This window comes from Taudactylus pleione, unplaced genomic scaffold (assembly GCF_031769625.1).
Source record: "Taudactylus pleione unplaced genomic scaffold, aTauple2 ptg000095l, whole genome shotgun sequence".
NCBI lineage: Eukaryota > Metazoa > Chordata > Amphibia > Anura > Myobatrachidae > Taudactylus > Taudactylus pleione.
The window spans coordinates 23,073,286-23,088,484 of record NW_028284497.1 but is presented as its reverse complement, the minus strand read 5'-3'; the positions used below and the strand labels follow the sequence as shown (position 1 = coordinate 23,088,484).

The 15,199-nt window shown below is 46.2% G+C and overlaps 1 protein-coding gene across 1 annotated transcript in view; it reads left to right on the top strand.

Moving 5' to 3' along the window:
- Window positions 1-3,739: 3,739 nt before the first annotated feature.
- LOC148526675 (glutathione S-transferase theta-1-like) overlaps window positions 3,740-15,199 on the top strand; it is a 48,512-nt gene continuing 37,052 nt past the window's right edge. Inside the window, exons 1-3 of the mRNA XM_088470262.1 lie at window positions 3,740-3,854; window positions 7,526-7,613; window positions 7,728-7,878. Coding sequence (XP_088326388.1) covers window positions 3,740-3,854; window positions 7,526-7,613; window positions 7,728-7,878 — 354 coding nt within the window. The remainder of the gene's footprint in view (window positions 3,855-7,525; window positions 7,614-7,727; window positions 7,879-15,199) is intronic.

Below are 15,199 nucleotides of genomic sequence, written 5' to 3'. Positions count from 1 at the left end.
CCCACAGGGTGTTGTAAACCACCTGGAGCTCCAGAATGTTTATCAGAAGAAGAGCCTCCTGCCTTGACCAACATTCTTTGTAATGATGATCCAGAACCACCACTCCCCAACCCTGAAGACTGTCATCTGATTGAAGCCACCATAGAAGGGAAAGGCGTGTCTTGGGAGACATTCGTACTAGGCTGTGCATGTGAAGATGGGAGCCTGACCACTGGGACAAGAGATCTAGTTGAAAGGTCCGGGAGTGGAAATGACCAAACTTCAAAGCCTCAAAAGCTGCCACCATCCTTCCCAGTAGATGGATACAAAGATGCACTGACACCCACCGCCTCGGAGGAGAAGCCAACCAACTCCTGGATTGACAAAGATTTGTCCCTTGGAAGAAACACTCTTCGTACCAAAGTGTCTAAACTCATCCCAAGAAACTGGAGGTGTTGAGAAGGAACCCACTGAGACTTTGGAAAATTGATAATCCAATCATGTTGGTTGTAGGTGGTTAAGACATCCTGAAGGAGCTTTTCCAAAGACGGAGCTTTGAGGAGAAGATCATCCAAGTATGGTGCTATCGGTACACATTGAAGATGAAGTAGAGCAACTATGACTGCCATGACTTTCGTGAAGACTCTTGGAGCCGAAGAAAGTCTGAATGGGAGAGACTCTCGAATGGCGATCCTGAGAAATGTCTGATGTGGTCTCCATATGGGAATGTGTAAATAAGTGTACTTCATATCCAAGTACACCAGAAATTCTCCCGGTTCCAGACTTGTAATCACTGAATGCAGGGACTCCATTTTGAATCTGTAATATACCAAGTGACAGTTCAAATATTTTAGGTTCTGAATTGGTCTGACAGAGCCATCCAGCTTGGGCACGACAAAACAGAATCACTCCTTTTTCTGGTGCAAAGGAACTGGAACCAGAACTTCTGCCTCCAAGAGCCTTGCGATAGCCTGCTGTAACACTGCCACCTTTTCCAGTGAAGAAGAAAGGCCTGTTGTGAAAAAACAAAGAGGAAGTTGAACTGCAAAGTCTATTCTGTAGCCCTGAGAGACCACATTCCAAACCCAAATGTCGGTGCAAGTCTGTGACCACACATCCTAAAAACAAGAAAGCAGAGCTCCCACCATGGGGGCCCCGAAGTTTGGGGTCCTATCGACGAGAGGGGGCGACTGCATCTCCTTTACCTCTTGTTCCTCTAGCTGCAGTTGAAGACCCCCTTGCGTGACCTCTAAATCTAGTGGGGACTTGAAAGGAATGAAAGGAAGTTCCTGAAAAAGACCTCCGCAGAGTCTAGGTAGAACATGAGGAAGACGGTAGAAAAGTTGACTTACCACCAGTGGCCTGTGAAATCCATTTGTCCAGTTCCGGAACAAAGAGCATATCTCTGGAAAATGGTAACACCTCCACCACCTTCTTGGACTCGGCATCCGCTTGCCAAGAACTGAGTCAAAAAGCCTGGCGCGCAGCAATGGCCAAAGCTGAAATTCTAGAGCTAAGCAACAAAATATCTATAGAGTCCTGTCCGAAATATATGGAGCATTCTCTAATATGTTCCACCAGGGTTACAAGATCTGACCTTACACTTTAGTATCCCAGCACGCAACCCTCTGACTAACTTTTATTTGGCCTTATTAACCCAAGGCCCCACCAAGACAGGATTGAGAAGAACCCCTGCAACCATATAAATGGACTTCAGAGTAGTCTCTAACTTACGATCAGAGGCCTCTTTCAGGAAAATTGTTTTCGGCACCAGAAGTGTATATACCGATGAATCAACTGGCAGCCCTGCTGTCTGTGGGAAAAGGGTAAGAGGAGAGAAAACGCTTAGAGATCTGGAGCTTCTTGTCTATATTTTTCCAAGCCGCCACTAGCTGGTCATCTAGCTCCAGTGTAAGAGACGCTTTCTGTGTAATGGCAAAAGGGATGACTGAGTTGGAGAATCCTCGTCCATTACCTTAAGCACTTGCCGCACTGCAAGAATAAGAGCATCCAATCCCTGAGGGCCTTCCAACTCCTGCGGATCTCTTCTGTGAGCAGATCCTCATCGGAATCCTGTAGAAATTCTACTTCTACCTGAGAAACATGGTCCTTATCAAATTCATCTGATTGCAAAAGCGTATAGCACTCTTTGTAGATGGCGTCTGTGGTGAAACACCCCTACTCTGGGATGAGACCTCCATTACCTGAGCTCAAGTTTCCATAGTCCGAGTTAGGGTTTGCACCCAGGCTGGTTCTGTCTGCAAGACCGATGAGGGTCCTGAACTACAACTCTGCATCCTAAATGTAAAATAATATGGAAAATAAAGCGCTCCTCCTCTGAGGTATAGGTAGTAATTACTTATATAAACATAGCTGTTAAATAAAAGTCAATAAAAGTCAATAAAACATCAGTGAAAACTGGCTTCTTAAAATTCTCCAAATTAATAATTTTTCTTAATTTCAACACACTCCAAACGCACCCCTTCAGTGTCAGACAGCACCTCAAAAAAATCACAATATGGATGCTACCATAGTGAAGTATTGTCACATTTATTATTCACAAGCTAAAAACACATCATATGTAATAAAATCAAGGTGGCAGCGTACCAGATATAACCTTTTCAGAAAGGCACAGTGTAGAAGCAATAGGGGTTCAATGCCACCCCAAATAGCAATTCACCTTCTAAAAATGGGGATTGCGAATAATACAGCTGTCATTCCCTAGTAAGCGGCCGTCATTCCGCATTATGTGTCATGTATAGTAGGGTACAGGTATAGGCGGACGCACATAGAAAGAGAAAAGTGTGTGCGTTTAAGGGAACATAGGATAATCGGTGTATTTATATGGGACATATGCAATGTTTTATTAAATTTTTGCATGGGGATGGTGAATAAAACAGCAGCCATTCTGTAGTGCCCGTCAATCCACATTATGCGACATGTATAGTAGGGTACAGATATATATGGACGCATATAGAAAGGGAATAGTGTGTGCGCTTAAGGGAACATAGAAAAATCGGTGTCTAAATGTGGGACATATACACTGTTTTGATGCCATTTTTGCATGGGGATGGCGAATAAAACAGCTGTCATTCCATAGTAAGCGGCCGTTGTTCTGCATTATGTGACATGTATAGTAGGGTAAAGGTATAGGGGGATGCATATGGAAAGGGAAAAGCATGCGCGCTCAAGGGAACATAGAAAAGTCAGTGTATTTATATGGACATATGCATTGTTTTAATGACATTATTGCATAGGGATGGCAAATAAAACAGCTGTCATTCCATAGTAAACGCCCGTCATTCCATGTCATTCCACATGTAAAATATGTGAAATCATCTTAGCAAGAAGTGTGCTGAAGATAAAGTTCATAGGTTTAAGATTTTTTTAAATATACATAAAAGTTCAGTCTGCTCCCATTATAGTCAATTGGCATTCATTTTACACAGACCAGACAGTCATTGCAAGTTTTAATAAAAAAAACATGACCAGACTGTCATTCCTTTAGTACATCCCATATTGAACGTGAGAAAGCATACCTACATGTAAGTGTATTTATAACCCTAAGGTGACAAGACTCAGAGAGTAATAGTAGCAATATATTGCAAGCACAGCATATGTCTCTCTCATACACGTTGATAAGGGGAGTGGTGATGACAGACGGGACGGATTACCTGGGCAGCTCTCTCTTTAAAGTATACTGATACTATTAGTTATCCCGTCCTGCACTGTACGACGTTACACACCTGCCGCTGCAGCAATGTCTGAACTAAAACTATACCAGGACCTCCAGTCACAGCCCTGCCGCTCTGTCTACCTCTTCGCCAAAGTAAACAGCATCCATTTCCAGCACCATGAGGTGAAACTCTTCAAAGGTCAGCGGGGGTGCGGGAGGTGCACGGGGGATGTGCGGTCATTTTGCATCCTTGGATTCTATATATTACTGTATACTGTATGTAGCACCATATAGAGCACACTCCATCTGTACAGCATTAGGAGGTTTTCACAAACGTTTGGGAGAGACTGTATATAGATAATATAGCAGGTAAACTTTCACCAACTACGGACTGGGCCACTTTTATTGTCTCCTACCTAACTAACTAACTAACTAACTAACCAGGACCACATGGGATAATAATGCAAGCCCCTAACAAGTCCGTTCTCTTTTTCTACTTATTTTAAAGTTGGAGGGTTGTTTTTTCCTTTGTTTTATATAATTTTAGGTGCTGTTAAATCAGTTGTTTGCTTGTGTTACTTTGTTCATTGATAAGCAACGTAAAGAATAACTGTGACATTAGCATATGTTACTATTCTAATATTTATTGTGGTGGCATTCTGCCAGGAGGCTGTAATAGCAAATATTAATCTGGTAAAAACAGGGAGAGTTTGTGCAGTATATGATTGTAGGTTTGTTAGTTTCCATGGCAAGACCATTAAGGTACAGTATCTATCTTCTACAATGGACAATTGGAAATCACTCATGTAGAAAGAAGCTTTTTGCATAGTATATGAAGGCTTATTAATTTAATTTTAAAAGCAAGTTGTGCATAATTCACTTGCTCCGTGGCAGCAATTTGTTCAGACAACCACTGTGCTTTCACATGTGTTGGGACAGGTTAACTATTAAGCCAAGGGCTAAACACAGTAGCATGCAGTGTAAGCTGCTATTAGATTCCTACTTTGTAAGGCAATATAAATGTATTTTTTTTTTAAATCAGCTATTGGTTTCCTAAACAATTTATACAGCTGTAAGTTTTCATTAAAGAAAATAAATACTGTACACCATTGTAGTTACACAAAAGGGACTCCTGTAATCAGGGGCTTAGGCAGAATTTTGTGGGCCCCATAGCAACAATTCTTTGAGAGAGACACTTCACACATTGAAGAGCCCCCAGTTCATATTATACCACATTGTAGTGCCCCTAGTCCACGTTATGCCGCACAGTGTCCAAAGGGAAGGATTAAGCTTTCAGGGGGTGGTACCCGGGCACTTAAGACAGGGAGGCCTTCCCTCCCAGTGCAGGTCCTACATGTACTCCTGCAGCGGGTACATTCTTTGAAGCCTCTTCTAAGGCAGCTCGGGGACCGATTCTGCTCATCTCCAGCCTCTGCCGCCAGCAACCGCTTCTCCAGCAACAGTGCAGGAGCTGTTACTGTGCTGCTGCTGGGAGAGCTGCTGCTGGTAGCAGAGACTGAGATATGCAGAATCGTGCCCAGACAGCAGAAGGGCCAGCAACAGGAATCTTTGTGTCCAGTACATTAATTTTTCTTGATGCCCCCCATCCTTACCCGCTAGGTACAGGCCAGTTGGCTTGAGTCTTTTATTACCTCTGTAACCTCTACAGCGTTCTCAGCCATCCTCACCCTGTGTCTTTCCATAGCCTCAGTACCGCTTCCCCACAGTGTGTCTGCAGCAGCTTCTTTTACCTATCTCCTCTTTGCTCCTCCTCATGACAGCAGCAGACTCCTCACTAGTCTGTTTTTCAGTGGGTGAATATCATGATATCATGAGTGCAGCGCAGAGAAAAAAAAAACATTTATTGCTTGGTGTTCCAGGCCCTCCATGCCTGCATCCTGCTGATTATGCAAGTCGCGCATACCGGCTATTATAGAGAATGGGCAATATTCTGCATTTTATTTTATACTGTTTTTTATTTTGTGCTATTACAATATGACACTTGTTACATGAGTGTAAGCCATACTTCCCTAGCCTCCCGAAAAAATCGGGTGCCGCTCCTGACCTCCCGGGAAGGCAGGCAATACTCCTGCCCCCAGCAGTAACCCCTTCCAGCCCTGCAGTGGGGGGGGGGCGGTGATGCGATTCGCGTCATTTTGGCCTCACCCCCTGCTTCACAATGCCTATATTATCGGCATTGTGTAGCGAGGCCGGGCCAAAGTGACACAATCACATGGCTCCGCCCCTGTCATGCCCACAAGTGCCTGTCACCCGCCCAGCCACTCCCCCTTGTTCTAGCCACGCCCTCCACCCATCCTGCCGATCTGGCTGCTCCCTCCCGGAAGGAGCAGCCAGAAAGTTGGCAGGTATGGTGTAAGCAGCTTTTTCCTTCTGCAAATACACTAAATGATGGGCCTACTTCAGAGTTATATGCTATTGCCACCTCAGCTGCGAATTTCTACACTGCTGCTATATGAAAATATGCAAACGTCACAGTCGCTGGGACATGTACACTGAGGCGCCCATTTGCAAATCCAAACATCTGTGTAAAATTACGCAGCAGACCATTAGATTGTTGCAGTCCTGAGTGAGTATATGGTTGTGCAGAAAGGTTGTGGGAAGTGAGACACCAACGTCATATTCCTTGCATATTGGCTCACAAATCACAATGTGAGACACCCCCTCAAAACGGTTGCAAAATGTCTGTATTCCTTGCTGCAACTCCCTGTTACCTCCCCAAAATGCTCCCTGACAATCACACTGCGAATAAATAGTCGCTGCGATCGACTATGGTAATGGTCTTTGGTGCTCAACTCTGTAAACTGTGGAATAGTGTACAACTCTGAATCAGTACTACTCTATGTACCAACTCTGAGCTTGCTGACATAATATATCATCCAATACCTTTACTGGTACACATTTTGCACCATGAATTTGAAGGTACACTTTGTGTAAAGCTACTTTTATCTTTGCATTGGACAAACAAAATTGCTTTCTATACTAAAACGCAAGCCCCCAAGACATTTTACAGTGTGCAATCAGTGCCTTTTTTTTAAATTAGGCCCTTAGTCATTCTGACTCTGTTTTTATATTGTTTTCAGTGGTGGATTATAAAATCAGTGTTTGGGACAATAGATCAGGGCACAGAAATGTAGGGTATCTAAACGTTTTACATTAAAACTCAGTGAAATATAACCTACTTAAAAAATGGATATGCTACTTCTTTGTGTGTGTGTGTCCCTATTGCACGTCCAGAGTTTTGTACTCAGCTCCACCAAATTTGGCATGGTGGTGTAGTTTGAACAGGATTAGATTTTTGGCTATGTTTGAATCTTGTCAGAGCCATGGAGGTCTACATGGTGCCCACCAAGTAGGCCATGGAGTCTCTGTTTTGACATTTTTGTTTAAGCAAGTTCACTTAGGATGTCATCGAGTTCCTAAAACTGCACTGATTGAAGGCACAGACTGATATGTATCAGAAGGGGCAGTGAGTCGGAGGATCAACTGTCACATTGCACCTGCATTGACAGCTATTACTTTCCTCCAAGCACATTTTCATATGCTAGGGTCTCCAATGTTGGTCTGCAATATAAAAAATGAAGGCTGCAGATGTACTTCAAGGTCCATTCTTCAATGCGGGTAACCCAGCTAGTTAATAAGATTTTCAGTGAGTACCTGACAAAACAAATGTATGTGTGGTGGGGGCCTATGACTTGAATTGTTTTGTATATTTAAGACAGTTCAATAGATGCAGATCAGTATTAATAAGTAAGTGGGACTATAGATTCTTAGAGTTATCTGCAAATTACTATGCAGTATTATTTCACAGTAAATGTATTATGTTATGGAATTGTATTTATGTCTCTTTAGGTGATCATCTCAGGGAAGAGTTTAAGAAAGTCAATCCAATACTCAAAGTGCCAGTTCTAAAAGATGGAGACTTCACACTTGTTGAGAGGTGAATAGAAATGTTTAATTGGGATTTCTGATTTATTATTATAACATTATTTTATAATTTACATAAGTTTCAGATTAAGACGTTAATATCTACTCTATGTTTGTGTAAACCCAGTACTGCAATGTTGCATTATCTAGTGCAGAAATATAACACACCTGACCACTGGTATCCATCTGACCCAGAAAAGCGTGCTCGTATTGATGAATGCCTTACTTGGCAGTATAACAATACACGTCTTCATGGATGTAGAGTTTTCTGGCTAAAGGTAAGTGTGGTTTTATATTAAACAGGATATACCATGTTTTGTAGGTAAAATTGGAAGGTATCATTATTTAATTACAATATTCAGTTTACAGGGATTACTTAGCTTTAAAGTATTTAGAAGGCATTATACTTGGACATGGTTGCAATTGTTATGTAATCCCAAGATAAGAGTTCCAGACCCAGGGCCTAAAACTGGTATATGGTGTAAAGACAGTCTACAGGTCTGGGATTGAATTGTAGATTCTGTGTATGACCTGGCGTTTTACTTCTGCTTCACAGCTCTGATTCAATATGTGGATAAATCCGTTTACAACGAGCTATTATAGTCAATGATCTTAAAGGCTTGTGAATCTTTTACTAGTGTCAGTGCTTTCAGTGCAGTCTGTAGGTCTGTGCCATGGATAGTTTCTATGTTCTGTTTCTATAAGTCCAGATTGTGCAGTGTGTTCTGTGTTGATGGTCAAGGAAACTTTCTGTGTCTGCAGTCTTGCCTAATTTTGTGCACATATAAATATGCCTCATATACTTGGATTATAATTTGCCTGGATGGTAAAACAAGGTGTACCACAGCAAAATCACCTCTGCTATTCAGTTAGATGTCTCGTCCTACAAATTTAAATTTTGTTGTTGCATGCGGGTTCTATATGAGGAGCATTAATCTGCTATCATAGCTCACATCTAGCTAGGAAAGCTCCAATCCCCTCATGAATCCCTTCGTGCTTCCCATATAACTAATTTTACAAAAAAATTGGGGCATAACATGTTAACTACACATATTGATTTAGTTTTTAAAGGGAAATTAGATTTCTCAGTTGTTGAACTCCAGGTCGAAATAGAAAACCCCTACAGGTAACACTAGGGAATATATGATGCTTAGAGCCATATCCTGAAGTATTTAACAGCGGAACAAAACAAAATATTTTATCACTATGTTGAGAAAAGTGATCGTTATTGTCTTGCTTTTCTTTGAATATATGTAATTTACTAGTGTAGTCTGAAAATAGTGTAGAGACTTCTAACAGTATTTGGCATATTTCTAGATTGTAAACTCCTAGATGCAGGGTCCTCCTCCCCACTGTCTCACAGCAGTGGCGTAACTTCATCCCAGGTGCCCGAAGGCAAGATAAATGTTGATCTCCCCCCCCCAAATTAAAATGTACCACCCCCCAGCACCTATGCCAGCTCCAGCTGCCGCCACCCCCCTATGCAGTTCCTTTTATACAATGCCCCCAGTAGTCGTCCCTCTATGCAGTGCCTGCCTATGCAGTGCCTCCAGTAGTGGTCCCCCTATGCAGTACCTCCAGTAGTGAGCCCCCGGTAGTTGCCTCCAGTAGTGAACCCCAAGTAGTTGCCCCCAGTAGTGAGACCCCTGTAGTTGCCTCCAGTAGTGAGCCCCCTGTAGTTGCCCCCAGTAGTGAGCCCCCAGTAGTGAGCCCCCTGTAGTTGCCCCCAGTAGTGAGCCCCCTGTAGTTGTCCAGTGTAGTGAGCCCCCAGTAGTTATCCCCAGTAGTGAGCCCCAAGTAGTTGCCTCATTTAGTGAGCCCCCTGAAGTTGCACCGAGCCCTCTGCAGTTGCCCCCAGTAGTTGACCCCTGTAGTGAGCCCCCAGTAGTTGCCCCCAGTAGTGAACCTCTTGTATTGAGCCCCCCCACACGTGTACAAACACACAAAAACAAACAAACACTTACCTTTATCCAGTGCTGCTGCCGTCCATCCCCGACGCCCGCTCCTCGGCACTATGGGAGCGACATCATGATGTCACTCCCATAGAGCACTGCGGGACCCGGAAGACGGAGGGAGCTCCATCCTCCGGCTGCCGCGGAGGGTTTGAATAGGAGCCGGGCGCCCGCTGGTAACACACTCAGCGGGCGCCCAGCAAATGGAGGGTGCAGGGGGTGCGACTGCACCCCCTGCACCCTCTGTAGTTACGCCAATGGAGGTGGAGTGCCGATCAGCGGCGCTCCTTCTCCATGCAGCTCCTGAGGACAATGGAGCCAGGTGCCCCCTTCAGGGCTGGCGCCCGGCGGCAAATTACTCCATTGTCTCCAGGACTTCCGCCACTGTCTCTCAGCCTTCTTCTCTAGCACTTCTATGACAGCCTTCACCTTCAGAACTGTACTGTGTATGGAGAATTGTGTTGCTAATTGTTACTTGTGCTCTGGTTACTGTATTGTAATGTAATGTTCTGTGTACCCTTTACTGTAGGTACGGCGCTGCGGACCTCTTCTGGCGCCCTACAAATAAAATGTAATAATAATAATAATTTCTATGAAGAATTTCCAGTTGTTGATGGCACAAATAATAATAATAATAACATTTAGCAGCTTTTGTCCTTTTTCTGCCTGTTTACATATGATATTTCTTAGAAACTAAATAATCAAAGACATACACTTCCATTATTCATTTTTGTTTGTTCTCAGTACTATTGTATGTATGCAGCTACACTCACCTGGGAGATAGCATTATGCTGGCTTCATGGCAATTCCCAACAAAACTGTCTTGCCATTGATAAATGAGGATGTGCTAGTAGCAGGGGCACCGAGAGGGGGGGGAGCGGGTGCAGATTACCAGGGCCCGGGCTTCCTGAGGGGCCCGGCGGGGGCCCGGGTCCGGCGCCGCTCCCCCTCCCTCACAGCAGCCCAGCACACAGCGTGTGCTGAGCTGCAGTGGAGACTGCTCGTGGCTGCTGAGCAGCAGCCACAGCAGTCTCCTATACCTGTGGGGGGGAGCGACAGGGCTGGCTCCAGGTGTTCCAGCACCCTGTGCGAGAAATGTTGGAGCTCCCCCCCCCCGAGTTTCTAAACTTAACCACATCCCGTGGTGCTGTCTACACCCCCTTCAGCCACCCCCACTCAGTTCAGAAAATGACTACTTGAAGTGTGAAGTCACTTATACACAGTGCTCCTCCTCAGCCTAACTCAGTCCCCCTCCACCCCTACAGCTCAGCAAATGCACTGTCAGAGGCACGTATGGCTCCTTAGCTAGCCCCCTACCCACCTCAGACTCAGCATAGTTATTATTACATATTAGTTATTACCACCACCTCTGCCACACTGTTCATTCATCCCGAGTTCCCCCACCCATGATCTCTCAGCAGCACCACCACCACCTGCAAGGTCACTGTCTGCATGCTGCTGAGCTGAGTGACTAGCTCGCTCCTCTTCTAAGTTCTAACATACCAGACCAGTACGGTATAGTGGAGCTGTAACTACACATTTCGGTGCCCTGTGTACATAAAGAGCATTGGTGCCCCATCCATATTAGAAGCAGGGGGAGTGCACCGAAAAAAAACAGTTGTGGTCTCCCTAGGAAGGTGCGTGACCACACAATAGTACCTCAATTTTAATTATGCCACATAGTGCCCCTTAGTCACATTATACCACCCAGTAGTGCCCATTCACCTTAATCCACAGAGACCATTCACATTATGCCACACAGAACCCATTAACATTATGCCACACAGTAATACTCCTTATACACATTATGCCACACAGTAGTAGAGCCTAAGTAAACATTACAAAAAAAAAACATTAATGGCCAGTCAATGTTCCAATCATAAATTTTACATTTATAATTTAATATTTGTAATTTCTGAAAAATTCAAAGTAATTAGACTCAGGACTGCCAGCCTGGTCACACAACCTCTGTGTAGTAATCAGGCTGAGGATGGTCTGCTCCAGTACACAACCTGTGTGTAGTGATCATGCTGAGGGACGCCAGCCCGGTCACACAACCTGTGTGTAGTAATTGTGCACAGTACTTATGCTGAGAGCTGCCAGCCCTGTCACACATACTGTGTGTAGTATATACATGGTTTCCCTGACACGTGTAGTCTTTCCATAGATGCTGAAATAGGATGTGCTCATGGGTGACTGCAGGCAGCTCTGAAATGTCACACAAACAGTACAGCAATAGTGTGTACTGACTCATAGGAGCATCCTACTTCCTACTAGTGTGCCACAGTGTAAGGAGGATCCCTGGAGAAGAGGCAGAATGACTCACCCCTCCCATACATGATGTTACATAACATGGTACTAACTCCACATCACCTAACTCAGCCGTCACATATCACACCATACAGTGTGGTCTGGAATGTTATGTCTACAGCAGTGGTCGAAGTGGAAATTTGTAAGTGTGGGTATGGAAATATCAGTGGGGCTTTACTTAGGCAGGCCAAAATCCTAAGCCCCCTGATATTTCCATACCCACACTTCAAAATTTCCACTTTGATCACTGCTGTAGACATAAAATTAGGACAGGTACATGGGCCTAATGCCTATGGATCACTTACCAGGAGCACGGGCTCTTTGCCCGCTTACCAATCACCACTAGCCTGACAACTGACTGGGCTCACGGGCCTAGTATCCAATAATACTGGTGGTCTAGGGAGGGTTAAATAAGTTAAGGTGGCCGAAGCCGCCTACCATGGTGCTTGGAGAGGCTCTCTGGTTCTCAGCTTCTTGCATCGTGGCCAGCGGTGCCTACGCTTCTTCTGTGGCTGGCTCTTCCTTCTTCTTTTCTTCAGGAGGTCTTCTTTCCTCCCACTCTGCTCCTCTCTCCTCAGCACACATTTCCTCATTTCAGTACTCACCTCTCCTCACACCTCACCTCCCTGCAGAACTCACCTCTTCCCACATCAAACTGCGGCACTCCTCTCCTCACACCTACCTCCCCTCACTGCAGCACTCACCTCTTCTCACACCATTCACGTCACTGCAGCACTCACCTCTCCTTATCCTCCATCACTGTTGCACTAACCCCCCTTCACCACCTGTACGCACACATACAGAGCCCCTTCGCCACCTGTACGCACACACGCAGCCCCTTCACCACCTGAACACACAGCCCCTTCGCCACCTGTACACACACACACAGCCCCCCTTCACCATCTTTACAAAGTTACACACACACACACAGCCCCTTCGCCACCTGTACGCACACACTCAGCCCCTTCACCACCTGTATGCACACACACAGCCCCTTAGCCACCAGTACACACACACACAGCCCCTTCACCACATGTACACACACACACACACAGCCCCTTAGCCACCAGTACACACACACACACAGCCCCTTCGCCACATGTACACACACACACAGCCCCCCTTCACCACTCAGCATGCGCGCGGCATGCAGAGCAACGCTCCCCTCCCATCTGGGTTCCCGGCAGTATTCTGAATATATGGTGCGGACTGACAGCCAATTAGGGTCGGCTGACAATTTTTTTTTTAAAAAAGCTCTGGGAGACTGGGACAGTAACAGATAGTTTCAGCGCCAGCTGAAAAATTGCCCTCACGCAGAGATCACTCAGCCCGTCACCCGGCTGGTCTGGATGCAGTCCCTGCTGCTCCATCTGCCGCTGCTGAGGGACAAGCGACTCGACAGCCTCATGAGTCACGCTGGTCCCGTGGCCGGCCGACCACACTGCAGCAGCTACTACTCTCCGTTTCCAGTGCTCGGCTTCAACTTAGTCCAGCGCCGCCGCCGCCCACCGGAATCCGAGACTGCACGGGCAGGTATGGTGTGTGACGTCACACCTGCCCGGCCCCACTGCCCAATCTTGGAGCACCATGGTGGGAGCATGGGAGTGTCCAAAAGCGCCGCGCGGCCACTGGGTGGGTTGGCATCCCGGCACACAGTGACAGGCAGCACAGCTAGACAGTGATAGGGCCAGCAAGGGTAAAATGGTTGCAGAAAATCGGCGCGCCCCCTACAGGTGTCGCCCTTGTGCGGCCGCTCATGTGGAACATGCCTAGAGCCGGCCCTGATGAGCGATCACACTGATCGCGCCCCCCCTGGCTTTGAGCAGGGCTGAGGGGGCCCAGAGCGCCCCCTCCCCAGCACACAGCGCCGCTTTGTGGTGCTGCAAATCTTTTTTTTTTTTGGGAAGGGGGCGTGACAACGCCCCCGCGATTAGGCCACGCCCCCTATTACCCGGGCCCGTCGCGGCTCTCAGCGGCCTGGCTAGTAGTTGTTCATTTCATTCATATTGTCATACATTTTACTGGCAGAATATGGCCTTATCCAGCCCGTCCCCAGCCACATCAAACAGCTAAATGAGTTCACTATTGTATTCTCAGCGATGGCTATGGACTATACCATTGTTAGCCATCCCTGGTCCTCAAGAGCTACCAAAGGTGCATGTTTTGCAGGTCTCCTCACAGAATCACAAGTGATATAATTAGTTCCACCTGTGGAACTTTTCAAATGTGTTAGTTAGTAATGATTACACCCAGTGGCGTCACTAAGGGGGTGAGGGGGGTGCGGGCCGCAACGGGTGTCACCCTCCAAGGGGGTGACACCAAAAGTTGCACACTGATGCCCGCACCCCCCGCCGCCATACTCTCGCACCCACCCCTGCCGCCATACTCCCGCACCCACCCCCGCCGCTAGTAATAAAATCCCTCTCATACAAGGGGCTGCCCTACACTCATCTGCTCCAGCCTGGCTGTCACGATCGGAGAGCTCCGATCGGGCAGCGTTACAGGCACTAGAGTTTGAATGAAAATGGCTGACGGGGGAGCTGCTGCGCATGCCCAGCTGCAGCAGCTCCTACCATAAGCCTTTGCAGAGCCGTCATTCATCACTGACAGCTCCGCCTCAAGCTTGTTTGCAGCCAGCCCCGCAGCCATCCAGGACCAGCACCCGCAGCCGGCCAGGACCAGCAGCGAACAGGAGCATTTGCTGGCATGCCATTCCTGATTGCGAGTGACAGTAAGTGAACATCTGCTATAGCATGCCCATTTATAATTATAACATCTATATCTAATATCTATCTGCAGTGTCAGAAAAGTTATATATATATATATATATATATATATATATATTATATGTGTATATATATATATATATATATATATATACATATATATAATGTGTGTGTGTATATATATATATATATATATATGTGTGTGTGTGTATATATATACGTGTGTGTGTATAATATATATATATATATATACATACACACACACACATATATCAGGGGCAAACGCAGGATTTTTAAGGGGGGGTTTCCATTTATAAAATATATATATATACACACATATATATCAGGCCCAAACAACCAGTCCCTGCCAGCCCCTGCCGCAGCCAGACAGCCACCCAGCCCCAGATACCGAGCCAGCTCCTGCCCCACACTGCCAGCCTCTGTTCCAGACAGCCAGCCCCAGCCCGATAGGCAACCTGCCAGCCCCTGCCCCAGTCCAATAGCCAGCCTCCCAGTACCTGCCCCAGACATCCAGCCCCAACCCCACACTTACCTGCTGCTTGTAGTAGCTCCTCAGTCAAAAGCTGCGGCTCAAAGACCTCTGCTGTCAG